Raw genomic sequence first — 20,648 nt, forward strand, 5'->3', positions numbered from 1 at the left:
TAATCTATCATTGAATAGTTTCTTTCAGAAATAAAATTGGAATATAGGACAGATGTTTGAGAAACCAACATTTAATGGTTGTTTGTACACACTAATTTCAAGTAATATCAGCTCATCTATTAAATAAGGTACATTTTGTTAGATTTGGGGAAAAAGAAACATCAGGGAATATTTAAAGGGCAATTGTTGCCAATTAACTTTGATCAACAAAAGTTGTATGCCAATCTTCAGGATTCTTTTGCCTGCCCACAGTATGTTTCTAACAAAATAATACTGTGTTGATTAATGCTTATTGGCAATGCTCCCCAAGCTTGTTTAGTGGTTCAGTTTTAAATAAACAGCTGCCTTTATTATGACAGAAGCAAAATTTGACTGTCTTTACCTGTGTTTTAAATTTTAATGAAAATATCCAAAAGTCTGTTTTTCCATTGTTAAATGAAAGAAACACAAATTTTCCCCTTTTAGAGGGGAAAAAAGTATTAAGACCAAAGATTTTAAGCTTTTGATATGGTTCTAGAAAGTTTGACATTACAACTAACTGCTAGAATTTCCTACGGCTCATCCAAAAGTCTACTTATGTTTATTATTTACATTAAACATTGTGAGCTGAAACATTTATCATCACAACTACAAAAGTATGAACTGATTACTCAAGTTTCATTGTGCTATTACTGTGCTATTGATAACAAATATGTTCTTGTTTTGTTGTTTTCCTAATCTTAGCAACCCAGACTTGCAATTGTGAGATGGATGGCAATATAAAACAATGTAATAAATAAAATAAATTTTACAACAAATACACCATCCTCAAGATACATGACAAAAAAATAATAGCATAGTATAGAATTGGGGAAGACAGAAACCCAGTTTCTTACAGGCATTTAACATATGCAGTACTACTGAATTCACGTAATTTCAACACAGTTTCTCACTCTGATTTGTATTAGAGCAAATGACCTAGGAAAATTAATTTAAGTAATTACTAGGAAGATAGCATGCTTTCTTAATAACTACCATATGGTTACATTTTAATATTTAAAACTTAAGTCAAAATATTAATATCTTAGTAACACTAAATAAAATTATGATGACCATTAAAATTTCCAACAAGTTTTGCAGATATTCTAAGCATTACGACCAGAAGTAATATGATAAATTTATATTTTTGAACGAATATATATATACAGACAACAGTAGATAAAGCTTGTTTTTTTAAGTGAATAATACAATTGATTTGAGTGGTTTGGGTAGACATAATGAGAAAGAGGAACCACAGGAACAAACTGTCTAGATATTGTAGGGAAGGAATTATTTGTGGAGAAATACCAATACGAAGGAACAGAAGAATTGTATCTATCTCAACCTATGCCAGGAATCCAATAGACAGCTACTTGAAACCAATGACAAACAGTGGGTAGCATATTAGTTAGCTACACCTAGAAGCAGACAGCTGATTACCATGAAATTAGTATAAATAAACTGATAAAGAAGGACTCCAGAGCACTAATTTTTGCCAATGTAAGTCCTCTCTTAAGTCCTTTCATAGAAAGTAGTGATCACTAGGCCATTATTTAGTCTTTGAAAAATTCTGTGTGCCATTCAAATAATAATTACTTACTTCTAAATCATTAAAGAACAGATGCGTATCTGCCAAGTTGAAAATCATCTCCTCCATCCTTAGTCCCAGTGAAACAGAAGTAGGGGGGTCCTCATAAAAGAAAAGAAAGAAAAAGAAAAAAATTAGGCTTATCAAAGAAAAGAAGATAAATTGTTATGGTTTAAATGCCTTGAGAGAAGAGGAGTACTTTTATGGCCCCCAAACAGTGTTCTAATTACATATTATGTGACAAAAATAACAAAAAGGTAATAATAAAACAATTATATGTACTATGACAACAAGGAAAGGCAACAAGTCATTAGAGCTAAAATCCTATCCTATCCTATCCTATCCTATCCTATCCTATCCTATCCTATCCCTATTTATTCTATGCCATCCCATTCAACTGCACCCTACCCTACCCTATCCCAACCCACTCATTATTTTATAGTTTTTGAAGTAAATATTTACATTTTTTTCTTAACAATGGTATCTGGATAGGAGCTGTGGTGGTGCAGTGGTTAGAATGCAGTATCACAGGCTAACTCTGCCCACAGCCAGGTGTTCAACCCATCCTTCCAAGGTCAGTATGAGGACACAGATTGTTGAGGGCAATATACTGACATTGTAAACCGCTCAGAGTGCTGTAAAGACTATGAAACGCTATATAAGTTTAAGTCCTATTGCTATATAATAGTTCAGGATTATAGTATTGTTCTGGAATCTTTTTAAAAATGACAAAAATATGTACTCTGATATATATTTCATTTATTATACTGTATTAGTGGTCAGTAGCACCACCTTACAAACTTTTAAAATTTTAATCCTAAACTAACTTTAATATTTTAACTTTAATTTTATATACTCTTTTAAATGCTGATATTTTACTATACACAGCCCAGAGTTTAAGGAATATGGTGATTTAGAAATGTGAAATATAACATTAAATACATGCAAACAATAGGCTTTAAAATAGGTCTACCATATACTTCCTTGAAAAATTGGCCTCTTAAAAATAAAAGAATCTTTACAGCTTTAAAAAGGAGCCAATAGTATACAGTTTCCTTGTGGACACCTTACTAACAGATGCTTCCATGTGCAAGCCTTGAAGAAAACTGAAACTCTGGTTATGCAGAGCACCAGCTTATGTAAAAGTCTACATGATCTCAGATTACTGCTCAATGGATGAATACTACCATCTTTTGAGGCATGCCCTGACATCCTGTTAGAATATGAAAATCAGTGAAGTCACTGTAAAGCATTGATTTTTTTTCTTTTTTTTATCAAAGATGTTTTGACTGAGTAGGCCAACAAAAAACTCATCTGGAAGTTCTAAAGTTGGAAACTGATTTTGTAGACATTGTTATATCAGAAGCATATTTTATGTAATATGCCTTAAGATACAGTGTTTCATGGCCTCTTGTTTGGAACTATGCAGATGGCACAGGTTGTCAATCCTCTATATGCAACTTCCTGCAGTTGTCTAGAGTCGCTTCTACACGAGATGGGTGGCACATCAAACGACCAACCAACCCAATAAATATTTTTTGTTCTTATTATCCCTTTCTTCCCTAATATATATACATAAGGAATGTTCACATATGGAAGAAACAATTTAATTCTTACTGGAAAAAAGAATTGCATATATAATATTTTATTACATCTGAAGATAAAGTTGGAATAAAAACCAAAAACAAAAGCTGAAAGGAGTTACAGTTTTATTTTCTTGGATTAAATCCCAGTGAATTCAGTGAGAAGATATTACACTAAAATAAATATTATGATCAGCCCTCCCAAGGTTTTTTTTTCTACTCCAATTTAAATGTATTACTGCCCAATCCATATTAGGATTATTACATAAAGAGATATGGACTAATATTTCATTATAGTCTCCCCTTTTCTTAAAGAAAAAAATCCTTAACCACAGAGCATCCTTGACTTCTAACTAAAATACATTGGGGTGCCCTGTATTTAATTTAAACCTTCCACTTGACTATGGATATATTAATTCACCATCCAAAAATGGAAATGAAGAGAAGAAGGAGGAAAAAGAAAGAGACAGCAAATGCCATCTCTGCAAAGAAGCTGAAGAATGGACCACTTATTTAGCTGCTACAAGAAGACCGCACAGACTGATTAAAAACAATGGCATGACAAATCCCAAAGGTGCTTTTTCACAAGGCAACTGACAAGTGGGCAGCAGGACTGTGATTCAAAAACCAAGCCATTATGGCCTATTATAAATCCGAACCAACAATATGAAGCTACTTAAGTGAATGTTTGAATTTTAGAATTTATCCAAACTCAAATATTGCTGAACAACTATTAGCAAATAAAAGGAGATTCATTATCAGAAATAAAATATTCAGGAATGAAGAACTGGAAGAAGTTTAGAAAAATTGTGATAATGGAAAACCCAAAAACAATATAGGTAGTCCATACTCAACAACTATTTATTTAGTGACTATTGGAAGTAACAATGGCACTGAAAAAAATAATGTATCACCAGTCCTTGCACTGATGACTGTGATAACATCATGGTGATTGTGATTTGGATGCTTGGTAACTGTCATGCATTTATGATTGTTGCAGCATCTACGGTCATGTGATTGCCATTTGTGATCTTTCCAGATGACTTCCAACAAGCAAAGTCAATGGGGAAGCCAATAGAAAAGGTTGCAAGTAGTGGTCATGTAATGTTGAATCTAACAACCATGTAATGACTGTGTCAAAAAAGATCATAAAATTGAGGGTGGTTATGTGCTATCTTATTTAATAACAATACCACTTGAATTTTCTAGTCCCTATTGTGATCATAAGTCAAGGACTACCTACAGTAGTCTACTAGCTACAGTAGTAGAAAAAAACTGAGATAACAATTGGAAATATAGAGGGAATAGCTGATATAAACAATAAAAATGATAACTTAGAAAATGATTGTCCAATTTTTGGCTTGCCTGGGCCACATCAAGTGAAGAGGAATTGTCTTGGGATGCATTTTAATATTTAATATAATTAATTTTATTTGTTTATATTTTTTATGATCTTATGGGGTCACATTATACTTGTCCAAGGCTGTATGTGCCCCATGGGCCACAAGTTGTAGAACAAGTAATAACAAAAGAACTAATACAGGTCAGCACTGAAACAACCTATGAACTGACTTTTTGACAAGAAGAAAAAAAAGAAAAAATTACGGCATATGCACAATCACTAGTAGGAAGACAAACTGCTAGCACAAGAAAGTGATGACCCCCAAAATGGAAGATGAGTATAAGATGCTTGCAAGGGTCAAAATAACATCTATCAAACAGACCAATCAGCTTGCCCATAGTATAGCAGTGGTAGTTACAAAAATTGAGTAGCAAAATGAGAAAAATCAAAAATATTCATATTTAATCCCAAAGTGGAGATAAGATTGGAGGCCACAATAAAGAAATTAAGATCAGATGCAAGTAATTTAAAGAATATGAAAGAGCAAAAAGTGATGAATGTAAAGATAACAGTGGGCAACATACAAGATTATTTGGAATAAAATAACACTTTTACAGTAGAAAGAAAGGGAAATAAAAGGAAAAGCAGACATACAAAAGCATCTGCGAAACAATACTGTACCTTAAAATAAATATATTTTGGATTATTAATCATTGTCTTTCAATATTATGTTCACATTTAGAGATTTTTAGACTGTATAAACTGATACATAGCGTAAAAATTGCAGATTTGGAATATATCTGAATATAATGATATACAAGAGTAGAATTGTAAAGAAATGAATAGAACGCTTCTAAAAAATGTGACTGAAAAAGTCTGGAGATAATCTAAATTATACCTAAGTGAGGTAAAGTAAGCTAGTTAAATGCTAGCTATTCAAGTAGCTAGCGTCTTGCAAGTAGCTGTTTTACATAACGGGATCATTAAAAACAGGTAATTATTATTGTGAGAATCAATCATATTATTTTGCTTAATATTTAAACTTAGCAAACCATAACAAGTAAAATGGAAAAATAATCTATATAAAGTCCTATTTGTAAGCTTTCAAAAGATAACTAATTCAGCTATTGTGAATTAAAACAAATGCTAGATACGTAACTGTTTACACTAACTGAGAAAAGAAATCTTACATTCATAACTTCTGGTTCCAGTGGTGAACAAAGCTTGTAGTCCTGAATTCTTGCTTAAATCTAACCAATTGTCTACACAAACTCCATTAATTTAATTACCTCCATTTCTCCCACATTCAAAGTGACAGAACCCTATTATTATGATTAATATTGGTTTTCTACTAGATTCTCATATTCCCTGAACTAGAACAAAAATTTATCTTCAGTATATTTTGAGCTGATTGTGTTTTAACCCTATACAAGTCTTTGGAGATAAAATATCTTTGTTCACTTAGACCCTGACAGAGAATCTAAATATTAAATAGCACAACATTTTTTTAAAGGTTGTATTCTTGAACACAAAAATAATAGTGGCTAGAGCTGGCTAGTAGACTGATATAAAATAATGTAACATTAGAATCTTAATCTTTGTTATTTTAATTCATTTCTGAATAATTATTACAAAATTAAATGTTTGAAAAGTGCAATGAACCATTTAAAACGTACTATTTATAAATATGAATGGCATTATTTATTATGATTTATTACTACACACAGGGCTTTTTTTCCTCATAGAACGCTTAGAATGGCATTCCGGCACCTTTTTTTTTTTGCAAAAAAAAAATCTCCCTCTATTGGCTTTAGGAGTAGGCAATCTTGGCTCTTTTTTATGACTCGTGGACTTCAACTCCCAGAAATCCTGAGCCAGCCACGCTGAGGGGAAAGAGAGAGGTTTCCAAGCTGAGACATGCTGGCTCAGGAATTCTGGGAGTTGAAGTCCTTGAGTCATAAAAAGCCAAGGTTGCCTACCCTGCACTAGAGGAGGACATTAAAATTATTTACAAGGTTACTTCTTTAGGAACTAAAGTTTTAGAATCTAAAACAGCTAATTCAAAAAAGCCAGCAGGAAAGAACCTCACATTTTTCATCTGCTTCTGTCTTTTGGAAGGTAAAATTAGATAACAAAATAATCTATTTCCTATGTTAACATCTCTGCAATGAAATCAATAAAAGTAACAGGAAAGAAATGAGACACATTTTTCTCAATGTAATATGTCTAATTTAGCTGATGCTAGAAAAAATAGTATCTTTTGTACACTCTTGAAAACTATTTTGAATCTATAACCATCTATTACAACTAAACCACTTTAAATTAAACAATTCTTAAGAATGAAATATTCTTAATTTGGACTTTACTTTTACTGTTTGGACTGTTGTGTGTTTTGAAAAATAGATTATTTAGAATCTAGTTATGTTGCACTTCAGTCTTTAAATAATTAACCTAGTATATACATAACAATATATGATGCTCTGAGCCACAGGGGCGGGGGTGCAAAGGACGGGCGGTGATGCCTAGCAAGACACCGGCATCGCTTCCACTGGCAGCACCTCTGAGTTCTGGCACCTTTTTTTTTTTTTAGAAAAAAAAGCACTGACTACACACATTAGTATGTCATCTTAAAATCCTTGCTCCTTTTGTTTTCTGGTGAAGTGGGAGTTGAAAAACAGGAAAGTTCACTTTTTGTTCCTGCCTCAGCTTATTTTCCAGTTAGCTGGAAAGTCCGAATTGAATACTTCTGTGGGCTTTCCCCTTCTTTTTATGTAACATGTTATGACATATATCTCCTACAATGAAAGAAACAAAAAAACTTCATATTAACACTACAAACTTCAAATGATGAAGTGTTGAACCAAAAGTACCGCTACATAAACAAATTATCAGAATTTTAGCTAAGTCTGTTCCATAGTCTTCTTTTAATGCTCTTCTGCACAGTGATTTCCTACCTCTTTCAGGATCTGAATCAAATTAGTTTCCATTTAATCTAAACTGGCAATCAGTTTTCTCTTTGAAGAATTAAAAATAAGGGTTTGATAATGAGACTAGGAAAGCATCAATATAAACCCTGGCATTCATTTACATTTTACTTTTCCTACTTTCCAATTCTTGTTCCATTTTTTGCATGGGCAATTTGGGCATCAAAAAATCAGTTCCCAGGTAGGAGGACCTGTCCACCTCACAATGCATCTCAGCTAGTCACTGGTGAACTAATAAATAATAAACAAATAGCCACAGATGCACAGAAGGCATCACTGCATATATTTAAAGAACATCTCCCACTAGTTCTATACTTTCTTTTCAGCAAAATATCTACAGAGCTGTTAGTTATTGTTGCAAGTGATTTATATTCAAGGTAGTGCTCACAGAAAACTGTTTTTCAACAGCATTCAAATTATATACTTTATTCTTGAAAAAAATATAATAATTCTCTCCTCTAGGGATTTTACTGCTATCACGATTAGTATGAAAAAAATTATTGAATGAGTCTTATAAACAACTTTTTGTTTATGTCCACATCAATAATTATATCCAAAGTTATGCAAGTAGCTTTCTGTTAATGTAGACTCGCTACTTCAAAACCTTTTCTTTGTGTAACTCCCACCAAGCTTTATTCAAGGCTATTGCTGAAAAATCTGAAACCACACACTTTTCTTTTAGGACTGATGGATAAATAACTGGGAAAAAGTGTTATTTAGATTATAGTAATATGTAAGTAATGGTCTAACCACAGAGTAAGAGCTTAATTTACACTTATCCTTATAATCTTTGTAAAACAAAATTGGAAATATCATACACACACACACACACTCACACACACACTTTTGGCTTTGTTCTTTTTTATTTCATTTTTCTTTATTCCCTTCATTCTAGCTATTAGTTATTAGTTTTTATCTACCTTCTTAAATTGTTAATGTTATATAAAATGTGTATATCATGTTAACTTTTAGTGTGCAATAAGTACATTTAAAATAATAAACTACTATATAGATTTTTACTGTAGTAAAAAGAGGATAGCAACTATATCTTTTACAGTTAATTTTTAACTGTATCACCTACTTCAGGCTATACATATCTGTGCCATTTTTAAACAGAGACGCAATCCTAAATTGAATCATTTGTTATTTGTCTGAATTTCATTTCTACATGTATCCCTCAGATCCTATCATTCAGTCAGCAACCATTCAAGCCTACAACAGTGTTCAAAAATTAGCTTCATGGCCCAATTATAACCTTTGCTATATGCCTCAGTAGTGATTGCTATTACAGGTAGTCCTTGAATTACAACTGGTCATTTAATGGTGTGGTCATGATGGCCTTGGAATGGGTACCTTATGCTGTGTAGAGTACTTTCAGATGCTGTAAAATATTGCACTACCCTGCCTCTTGCAGTCACAAGACACATTTTGGGTACTTGGAAATTTGTTCACAAGTTGTTGCCAAGTGCCTTGATCATCACAGCATTGAACAATCACACCATTTGCACTTTTTGCAACCATTTTCTGACAATCAGAGTCAATGGAGAAGCCAGCAGTAAAATTGCATGTTGTGGTCATATGATCACTTAATGACTGTGTCAGTGACTGATAGAACTGCTAGTCCCAAACGTAGTAGTTAGGTGAAGACTACCTGTAATAGATACAACAACCAGCCTTAAAATTGGCAATAATTATATTGAAGCAGAAGATGGATTTCTGCCTTTTAGGATCAAGTATCAACAGAAAGAAAAATCAGCATTCAAGAAATATGCTACACATTAGCACTTGGTAGTAACAATGAAGGCCTAGGAAAAGATATTCATATGCCCTAATAGGTCTATAAAGGTCAGAATCGTGCAGGCAAATTTTGTCTGTGACACTCTATGGAAGTGAAAGTTGGACAGAAAGAGTAGCTTTACTTTTAAAGTAGGGTGTTGAAAAGGTTTTTTTGAGACCTTTATAGATAGGCAAGAAAATAAACAACTGGGTCAACGAACAAATCAATCTAAAGTTCTTCCCAGAGGTAAAAACCATCCTCAAATTATTCTACTTGGGACAAATTATGCAAAGACCTAGCCCTCTGGAAAAGTCTTTAATGCTGAAAATAATAAAATCATGGAGTGGAAGGGACCTTGGAATCTTCTAGTCCAACCCTCTACCCAAGCAGGAGTTCTTATTCTATCTTCCTTAGCTAGCTTCCACCCATTGCTTCTTGTCCTGCTCTCAAGTGCTTTGGAAAATAAGCTCTTCTTTCTGACAGCCACTCAAGTAGACAATTTAGCCATTTACTGTATCATGTCACTCCTAATCCTTCTCTTCATTAGGCTAGACATATCTATTTCTGTTAACTAGACACACCTAAGAAGAGGAAAGTGGTAGTGGTGGTGGTGGAGGAGGAGGAGGAAGAGAAGGAGGACCAGCAGAAGAGTGAGTAGATTCAGTTGCAATGGCAGTAAATGTGCCATTAGAAAATGGTAGAGATTATCATGGAAAAATCTAGCTATGTGGTCACTAAAAGTTAATAACCTGATGACATATAATCCATCCATCCATCAATAAATTATTTTATCATATCATAACCTCTGTACTATGTATAGCCCATTTATTTAATAGCAAGATTTATTTTATTTTTCATTATAGTGGTATATTACTACAGTTTGTAATACTAATCTAAAAAAAAACAGATAATCCAGACAGGCATATATAGAAAGTTCTTTGTGTAGTTCCCATAAAATATTTTATTTATGTCCAGTATTAAAAAGCTGGAACTGAACATTTTTTTTATCCATACCATGTTGGATTTACTTCATTTTAAAATTCTAATAACAAATTGCATTTAATAATTTTGTACCTTTTTTCCTTCATCCAGTGAAAAAATAGACATTTTATCTATTTAGAGATATGCTATTATTTAGAGTGGCAAGTTTATTAAGTATATAAATAAGTTTACTTTTACAATTATTTGGTAAAAGTTTTCTGAATTCACTATCAGCTCCTGGTGACTACATGGAAACATTTGTATTGATTTCTTTACAAAATATGGATATTTCTAGGATGTGATTTCTTTTCAGATTTCCAGAAGGTCTCCAGAACTGACCATTTACTTCCAATGTTTCATAAGCACTGAAAACCCAATGACAATTATTGTTTTTATTTCACTTGTAGCTTCAATACTTCATCCTATTAAACTAAGCTTTTAGTTTTTTCTATAGATTGCTTCTGAATGTTGTCTTTTATACTTACTCTTCCATATCTGTTAGCATATGATCCTGTGAGAAGTGAATGGAAAACGATGATTGTCTCATCCAAATCCCAAATGAATACTCTCTGTAAAAATAAAATCAAAATATTTATACTTGTCATGTTGGTAACTATAGTAGACTTACCTAAAGGAATTGTTCTGAAAGGTGTACTTATTATAAGCTTATCTATTTTTTATTCAATTTCAGACCAATGTCCATACTATGTCAACAATAATGACATAATGCAAAATTTATCAAGATTTAAAATGGATGGTTGCTTATTAAAACAATCATGTCTTTTTCATGTTTATGCAAAGTTTTAAAAATAATTCAGGTACTGGGATATGCTAAGCTCGTGTTCCTCTGCTTTTCAAAATATATCTTCAAAATCATTTCAGAAGTAAACATATCTTTAGTCCATATATATAACTGTCATGAAGTTAGTTCAAGCTAGATCCAAATATTTATAGCAGTAAGGGTAGATTCAATTAATTGTTGAATGTTATAAATTCAAACACAAATTAGACAATAAAAGTTGCTTTTCACCTGGAAACCCACACTCTTAGTTCATTAGTTGATTGTTGTACCCATAAACACAATCAACTTACTAGTACATTAATTGTAATTTAGTTCTTTTTAAAATGTGATATTCAAGGTTTAAACTGAACTACATAACTATATATATACACAGTCATGAAAGAATTATGTAACTGTTTACCTTGAGAAAGAAACAACAGTTCAGCTAGAGATGGATAATTTTGTCGAAGAAAACTTACTTGTAAAAATACAGAAGTGTTGCTAAGTGTTGTTTCAGCTAATTTTACTGTTTTCAACAATTTTCATGAATTCATCTTTGCTTTCCTTACCAACTCTCTCTAACGCTGCTAAAAAGAATAAATCAATATACAAATAAATAGCTGCTTCGCATCCAATACCTCTAGGTCAGAGTCAGGTGGTGGTGAAGGATTGTTATTCCTTCTGCCTCGACCACGTGATTTACCATCTGAGCTGCGACGCAACCTGTCTGCCTCTGAATCTTTAATGGGTGTTGTAGGAATTGTACTATACTCTGCTGAAAAAGAGAAGAGAAAATTGCTCATATTTTAATTCAATTGTAGCTTTCTGAACTTCATTATTTTAAGTAAGCTGCACAGATTTGTTCAATCTTGTGTATACCGTAGCATTCATTTGTGTTAATATTAGCATACCTGGAAGATCTCTTTCTAATCTTATCCAAAACAATCAATAGATAATAGAAGTTCACTTTCTGTCTATTATCAAGGGCATTGCTTAAAAAAATGACTTCCAATTTTTAAGAACCCAAAATATGTTCCAGTTAAGAATATCTAAATTTCGCTGATATCAATTAAATTGTTGTATTGGGAGTCTCCCGATACTCCCGTGTTACACCTCTGCTCCGCGAGCTGCATTGGTTACCAGTTGTCTTCCGGGTGAGGTTCAAGGTGTTGGTAATGACCTACAAAGCCCTCCATGGCATGGGTCCAGAATACCTTGGGGAGCACCTGCAGCCGGCGTCAACTTCCCTCCGCCCAGTACGCTCCCACAGAGAGGGCCTCCTCAGGGTGCCACCGGTCAAAGAATGCCGACTGGTGGCCCCCAGGGGGAGAGCGTTCTCTGTGGGTGCACCGGATTTATGGAACCATCTTCCGGTTGAGCTCCGGATGGCGCCCGATCTCCGCTCCTTCCGGCGCGACCTTAAAACCTATCTCTTTAAACAAGCTGGCCTGGCCTGATGGGACGGGGTGGGATTTTTATTAACGACTTCAATTTTAAATTTGTATTATCTCTGGGCATTGTTTAATTATGTTTTAATAATCTAATTTTAACTTTTGTATCTAATTTTTATGTATTGCCCTGTTCACCGCCCTGAGTCTCTTGAGAGAAGGGCGGTATATAAATTAAATTAATAAATAAATAAATAAATAATAAATATACTTCTTTATTCCCCATTTTTTAAAAAATTATCACCACAAAAACTTTTATTTTAAGTTGGGCTAGTAATGAATGAGGTGCTAAATTGGTATGGCAATTTTTATAGAGACAAAAAATAAATTTTGGTTATTTGTTGGAGAGATTTGAAGAGATCCTTCCAATTATTATTTTTTTCTGAAAAAAAAATCACATAATGGTGTTTTTCAGTAGCCAAAAGAACTATCCTTTGTACAAAGGGAATTTGGGACAGAATTTGGTTTCAGTGCTTATCAAAATAAATAGTTAGCACATGTGCGGCTAATTTTACATTCTTACTCATGGCTTAAGCTCATGATCAATTTTAACTATATTATAGGGTTAGTGAAAATAATACGAATTAAGCATTCCCAAAGAGATTTTTCAGGAAGGTCAAGGTTCATAATACGATAGACTTACAATAATAGTTTCAGTTTACCTTTGTATAATTAATTCAATTTTTTCAAGAAATTGAATATATATATATATTTCCTTTATATTTAATCAGAATTGTTTTCAAGAAGGCCCATGAGTTCTTTCCTAGAAAGATCCTTCCTCTATCTATTGCATTTATAACCCATAATCAATCTATCGTGAAGTAGGAATATTTTCCTTTGGGAAGAGGAGACAAAAGTCTCTCATAGTTTTATGACAATCTTCAGGTGATTACTAGGATGCTTGTTCATTTGGAAGTATTGATATTAGCCAATAAGAGCGACTTGATAACTTTATAAGAGAAGAATACTAGCTCAGTATCTTAACTCAGCTTAGTGCATACACAGGCACATTCAGCCACCGAAATCAATGAAACAAATTTTCAAACGTTTACTTATCCCGTCTACTAGTCAGAACAACATTTCTTCAGAGAGGTATAATCTGGGTATGTCAATCTAAGTCCTGACCTTAGTACAAGCATAACAAAAACTGGGAATAGAGAAACAAGGTGTTCCAACACATTGCGCTCTCTATGGACAAGTTGTTTTGGGATTGTACCTTAGGTGCATGCTACTATTGGTACTATCTTTTCTTTAGTACATAGAACAAGAGATTGTTGGAAGGGATCTTGGAGGAATTCTAGTCCAACCCCTTGCCACAGCCATTCTACTTCTATTTGCAGTCTTTGTATTTTGTGATTTTCTCCAGTTCTTTCTCTTCTCATCTGTTATCTCCATGAGAACAAATAAAAATAATAATCTTTTGAGCCTAACTTGTTGGAATTAAATTTACTTTAAAGTTACACATATTGTAGTTTGAAATTTTGGTTGTGCATGTAGTTCCCTAAATAGAACAGCCAGAAATACAATTCTACATCTTTTTCCTCTCTGCCCGCCACCAGAAAAACCTGTATGTAATGTTTTGTGGCCAAAGATTGCTTTTCTCAAAATATCTTGTTCTGGAACTATTTTTATAAGCTTATTCAAAACAAATCTCTTTGTTTAAGCATACTCACATACAGTATAAGCAGCTAAAAAAACTGCACTCTTAGTCCAGCACTTAAAATAGTTTATGTAAGGAAGTCAAACTCTTTAAATACTATTCCTCATCTTGCAATTTTTATTACTGCAAACTTTGACTATTTTACAAGAACTGTAGCAAATTATGCACCTGAAAATTCATTGCTATATAATTTACCTTTAACCCATCTTTTCAGTACTGACAAAACAATAACATAAATTTATATCTTTATGCAGGGACGCGGTGGCTCAGTGGGTTAGGACGCTGAGCTTGTCGATCAGAAGGTCGGCAGTTTGGCGGGTCAAATCCCGAGTGCCGCATAACAGAGTGAGCGCCTGTTACTCGTCCCAGCTTCTGCCAACCTAGCAGTTCGAAAGCACGTAAAAATGCAAGTAGAAAAATAGGGACCACTACGGTGGGAAGGTAACAGCCTTCCGTGCGCCTTTGGCGTCTAGTCATGCCGGCCACATGACCATGGAGACGTCCTCGGGCAAGCGCTGGCTCTTCGGCTTTGAAACGGAGATGAGCACCGGCCCCTAGAGTTGGAAACAACTAGCACGCATGTGCGGGGGAACCTTTACCTTTTATATCTTTATGCATCCACTATGTTTATTGAGACAATAAAATAGAGCAATTACCTGCTGTAGGATCTGTTACAGCTTGATTTGTGATGCCAGTTGGTGGGTCTTGAAGTTGGTAAGTTGCATTGGAGGAAGGAGTTGTCGGGCTAGTGTTGCTGCTTGCCATATAATGTGGGGGATACGGAGAGCTATTATAATACTGTGCATATTGACCCTGGCCAAAGGTGGGATAAGATGGATATTCCTATCAGAGGCAAGGGAAATGCTGAATTACACTTTCCATCAGCATGCAATTACATTTTATTTACTTCTAATATAAATTCAAATTCTGTATGCATTTTCTGTTACCTTAGCTTTAAATAAATTATTATTCTTTTAGAAATTGTTTCTACAAAAATTGAACTACTGTAAATTCTGAAAATGAAAGTTATACACTGAATTTTAAAAAGCTTTAAGATTCTGTTACTAAAATAAAAGTAAACTCCAAAGTTCTGGATAATTTCAAATTGTCCTTTTCTGAGTGAAGTACAGGTAGTCCTTGACTTACACCCGTTCATTTAGTAACCTTTCAAAGTTACAATGACCCTGAAAAAAAGTGACTTATGACTATTTTTCACACTTACAACAGTTGCAGCATCCCCTTGTGATCAAAATTCAGGCACTTGGCAATTGACTCATATTTATGACAGTTGCAGTGTTGCAGGATCACATGATCTACTTTTGCAACCTTCTGACCAGCAAAGTTAATGGAGAAACCAGATTCACTTAACAACCATGTTACTAACTTAATACTTGCTTAACACCTGACTTAACGACTGTATCACCTAGCAAAAGAAATTTGGGACTCAATTGAGGTCGTAAGTTGAAGACTACCCATATTTGCTTTATAATCTTTTTAAAAAGGTAGCTCTGGCACCCTTTCATGATGGAAAGTGAGATAAGGAGAGCTATTCCATTAGCACACATTATCAACTTTTTCAGGTATTTCCTCTCCCTTTAAGCAGCTGATCATTATGTAAGAACTACTATTACATTGATAAAGGAGAATATTTATAGCTGAGGGTTGAAATGAGAGATCCTTGGTGCTCTCAGAGCTTATTTGGGCTCACTGATAATATACCTAGTGTTGGTAATGTAATGTCTAAAAGAAAAAACCAAGCTCAGAGAACACCAAGAACTCTCACTACTACTACTACTAGTTATAGGCATAGAATGACTTATACATTCTCAAATATGTGTCAAACTAAAAGGAAATACATAATAGTAAGTGTCGAAGATAATGAAGGAAAAATAATGATTGCTATAAGACTATCAACATAGCAAGTTTGTACATAAAACCAGTATAAATGAGAACATTTTAAAATATGCCCATGATTCATTTTTGAGTGATAGTACAACTTGTTTAACCTGTATGTGAAGATTGCATCTATTACATGTTATTGGAAGAATATTTTTACTGCATCCTTATAAAAAGGAAATACAACAAAAATAAATACAAAAACATACATAATATTTAGTTAGTTACAGTAAGTGTGCTTTGGAAGGTGTTGTATTTTGATTGTGAATTCTAGAAGTGACAGTGAGCAAAATCCGGGAAATTCAATTAGGTTTTATGCTGGGCATGAAATGTGTAGATCAGGTATTTACTGTTCAAGTACAACATTCAGAAATGTACAAAGGTCATGCCCAGCCTGGCTAAGTGTAGCGGGAGAGGGAACAAGCCAAAGTGGCGCAGTGCAGGATTTGCCATTAGAGTCCTCAGGACGAGACAAAGGCCCACAAAGGAAGGAAGGAAGGAATGGAGGGAGGGAGGGAGGGACAATGGAAGGGAGAAAAGGAAGAAAGGGTTTCACCTCCCTTCACGCCCCCCCAGACATTGACTTCACTTGTCAAGTTGCAAAAAGTGATTACCTGACCCTGGAACACTGTGACCGTCATAAGTATGAATCAGTTGCCAAGCATCTGAATGTAAATCACATAACCCTGGGGATGTTGCAACAGTCATAAGTGTGAAAAATTGTCATGTCACTTTTTAAAATGCCATTGTAACTTTGAACAGTCACTAAGCAAACTGTTGTAAGTTGAGGACTATGTGTACTTTATCACTTTTTTCCCTTTTTTTTGGTCATCAAGTTTTTGATACATTGCTAGGTGACTGGTGATACTCAAATATTGCCATATCCTAAAAGTGGTACAATCTGTGAAAAGGTTGAAAATCCTTGTACTAGAGTAAATAGGCTTTAATTATGGAATGTTCTGAATAACATATGACCTGAAAGTTGATAGCCAAAAGCAGTGATGAGGTATGTAATAGAAATGAAGGAAGTGTAAGAATAAAATGGTTCAATGTAAAATAAAAAGTAAGTATGATTTATGTATGTTGGTGGTTTATATTTGGATAAATCTATAAGGTACTTGTGGCAACATTAGAGGTGTGGATTAAATATAAAAGTGAATGATTCATACGAAGAAAATACACTGAAGTGGTTTGATCACAGAGAAACTAGATAAAGATCAAATCAAAATGGCAAGCAAGAGTAAGTGGGTCAAGAAGAAAAGCTGTAGTTACTGATATTGATGTGATCTTGAAAAAGACAGGCGAACTTTTAAAGAACAAAAGGCAATTTAGGAAATGGGATAAAGATCACAGTGGAAGCAAATAGGTTTTGTAAGGATATTAATATATGGGAAAATATATCAAATAATGTTGGGTAAATTATATACTGCTCAAAAAAATAAAGGGAACACAAGATAAGACATCCTACTATTAAATACAGTACATTGTGTTGTTTAAGTGTCCCCTTTATTTTTTTGAGCAGTATATTTAGCTATAATTCCTTTTATCCAATGCAGACATGTCAAACTCACGACATCAAGTGACGTCGCACGACATATCGGGAGAGTTTTGCCACTGCCAGCAATGGGGTGGGTGCGGCTTCCCCGTGACGCATCTGGCCCACGCGCCGGCAGTTTGACACTCCTGATCTAATGCTTGCCTTTAATTTTTTTGGCTTGTTATATCTTGCTCATTACTATGCTATGCATGAGTAAGAAAAAGATTAGGCGTGTAAACACTTCGAAAATAATCAGAAAACTTCAGACCTCATCCAACCAAACCACTTCCCTGGCATTAATTAAAGCAACCTAATTACTTCTACTGCTCATTAAGTTAAAGCAACTCCTAATGTAATGGTATTTTCTTTATGGTTTGCATGGAAGCCTTAAAAAAGTTGAGCTACTTCATTGAATGCCAGGGAGATGCTATCCTCGTGCTTGCAAGACATCCAAAACACTCGTTTTCACAATCCTACTACACTTTCCATTGCATATTATTTTTGTGCCATATTTTTTAAGATTATAAACAATGAGCAGGAAGTCAATGTTCATTCTTTCAGGAAAGGTACACTGAGACTTCAATGAAAACCAAGAAAAATATTTCAAATAACTTCACCTCTCATATTTACCTGCTGCGAACCATTGAATCCAGTAGAATTTGTAAGTGAATTATTTCCAGCATATATTCCAGATGATGTTGTGAAACTGCTTCCTGAAATAAAACATTGAGGAGAAAGTACATAAATCTTTAGTATAACTACATTCAGTCAGATTAAAACATGCTGAACAGGGATCTACGACACATTTTGAATTTAAAATGCTCTGTTTCAAGATTGAAGAATAATCTCAAGATTAACATAGTGGTTCCAATCTTAATGGAAGTGTTGCAGTGCTGTTTTGACAACTCCATTTTGTGCTCAACATATTAGCCCTATTTGAACTCAAAATACCAGTTGCAAATCAGAAACAGAACTGTTCAAAGCTCAGAATAGTAAGGTGAGGACAATCTGTTCTGACCTCAAGACAAAAAAATTAAGTTTAAAATACTTTGAATTCAAAATATAGTGCATATTCCTAATATTTAGTTCAACATTCTGTTTCCATAGTGGCTAACCAAGGACATTCAAGAACAGGACATAAATGAAAAAGCATCCCTTTCTTGCTTTTCCCACAGCTGGTAGTCAAATGACAGAAGTCTCTCTCTCTCTCTCTCTCTCTCTCTCTCTCTCTCTCTCTCTCTCTCTCTCTCTCTCTCTCTCTCTCTCTCTCTCTCTCTCTGACATGCTTTTGACTTAAAACAGTAATTTAAGAAAAAGAATGTGATTAGTCTGATTGGGTACATATTGGATATAATATGAAAAGATTGTGTCAATCTCACATGTAAAAATAGTTACAAACTATGTTAAAATTAATTTCTGTTGATCCTGGAAGAAACTAGGTATCCAGAGTTTTAAGTTTAAGCAGTTTAACATCACTACGTATACCTTCTTGTTATAGAATGAGAAAGTTAGCTGAAGGCAAACCTATGTCGTGTCTAATAGAAGAAAATTATAAATTATTTTAGTGTTATTGACTATATAGCCTTGGGCAGCACTTTTCTCTTTCTTGAGAAATTACTGTTTCTCCTGATACACAAAGCATTATTACAAGTACATGGCATTTCAAGTAGAAAGGCCACTGACTAAAAGGGTCTGGATACTGCAATTCACTGTCAACTTTGTTTCCCAAATGGACAGATGGCCCTCTTGTTTTAATGTCTTTATCTACAAAGCTGTACTTTCTTTTAAGCCCAAAAGCTAATTTGAACATATGGATACTTAGAAAGAAAACATGTAGAGAATGGATTTTAAAAAAAGAAAATTTAAATAAATAAAAAAGCTGTAAGTGATAAAAATATTGTATATACAGAAAAGATGCACTAAATAATTCTTTAACTATCTTATTCATTTGATAATCTTGTCAGATGGAATTATGAAAAGAAAGAATTTATTGGAATGATGATCAAGAATTTAGTGGAATGATGCTCAAAATTACCAGATGATCCATACATATATAGATCCCCCAATACTGTATTCTTGACACATATTAATAAACCTGACTACAACTAACCAACATATATGCTTATTTAATATATTCATAATATGTGGAATTATATAGCAATGTAAAACATAACTACATATGAAACTAAGTAAAATGAGTATTTCTAATAGTATTTGTTGCATCTTGATTAAGTTTTTTCTTGGGCTGGTTAATGACTGCAGTAGAGTTATTTCAGATTAATTTTTTGAGAATATGCTTAATGGAGTCTTTGCAATAATTATATTCTAAAGGACTATCAGCATGAAATAGGTCAAAAAATGAAAAATCATTTGGAGAATGAAATTAGGGAAAAAGAAAAGGCCTTAATTTTGAACCCATTGGATGTGAAGACTAAGGAGGTTATGAAGCTATTAAGAGGACAATTTGATAAATTGATGGCTGATCAAGTGGCAACCAACTTGCGGTTTGCCAGGCATAATACTTTTTGCAATGCTAACAAGCCAGGCAGATGGCTAGCTTACAGACTAAGGAAAAAGCAAAGGGCTTCTAATATAGATAAAATTGAACATAAGGGAAAGGTTGTGTTTCAACAGGATCTTATTAAGGAAGCCTTTGTGGATTTTTATTCTAAATTATATGCTAAGGAGAAGATTAATGAAAAAGACATTGATGTATATTTGGAGAATGCTAGCATCCCGGTTCTTATGCAAGCACAAAAAGAGGAGATTAATCAATTGATAACAGAAGAAGAAATTTTAATAGTAATTAAGGAATTGAAGATGGATAAGGCGCCAGGTACGGATGGTTTGACTGCGGTTTACTACAAAAATTTACAAATGGAGTTGATAAAACCGTTAAAGGAACTGTTTCAGACAATTCAGAGAGGGGGAAAGGTGCCTCCATCTTGGAGAACTGCTTTTATCTCTTTGATTCCGAAGGAAGATCAAGATGCTACTCAAGTAAAAAACTATAGACCGATATCACTTTTAAATACAGATTATAAGATATTTGC

At 33.8% G+C, this 20,648-nt stretch overlaps 1 protein-coding gene across 10 annotated transcripts in view; it reads right to left on the reverse strand.

The window, feature by feature from the left end:
- The window catches only part of EYA1 (EYA transcriptional coactivator and phosphatase 1), a 93,908-nt gene that overhangs the window by 40,124 nt on the left and 33,136 nt on the right, over positions 1–20,648 (reverse strand). For all 10 annotated transcript variants that reach the window (XM_081324707.1, XM_081324700.1, XM_081324706.1 and 7 more), the window contains 5 exons: positions 18,226–18,308; positions 14,819–15,005; positions 11,693–11,829; positions 10,759–10,842; positions 1,619–1,708 (listed from right to left, as the gene is read on the reverse strand). In XM_081324707.1, coding sequence (XP_081180833.1) covers positions 1,619–1,708; positions 10,759–10,842; positions 11,693–11,829; positions 14,819–15,005; positions 18,226–18,308 — 581 coding nt within the window. The remainder of the gene's footprint in view (positions 1–1,618; positions 1,709–10,758; positions 10,843–11,692; positions 11,830–14,818; positions 15,006–18,225; positions 18,309–20,648) is intronic.

This window comes from Vipera berus (genome assembly GCF_964194415.1).
Source record: "Vipera berus genome assembly, chromosome: 3".
Lineage (NCBI taxonomy): Eukaryota > Metazoa > Chordata > Lepidosauria > Squamata > Viperidae > Vipera > Vipera berus.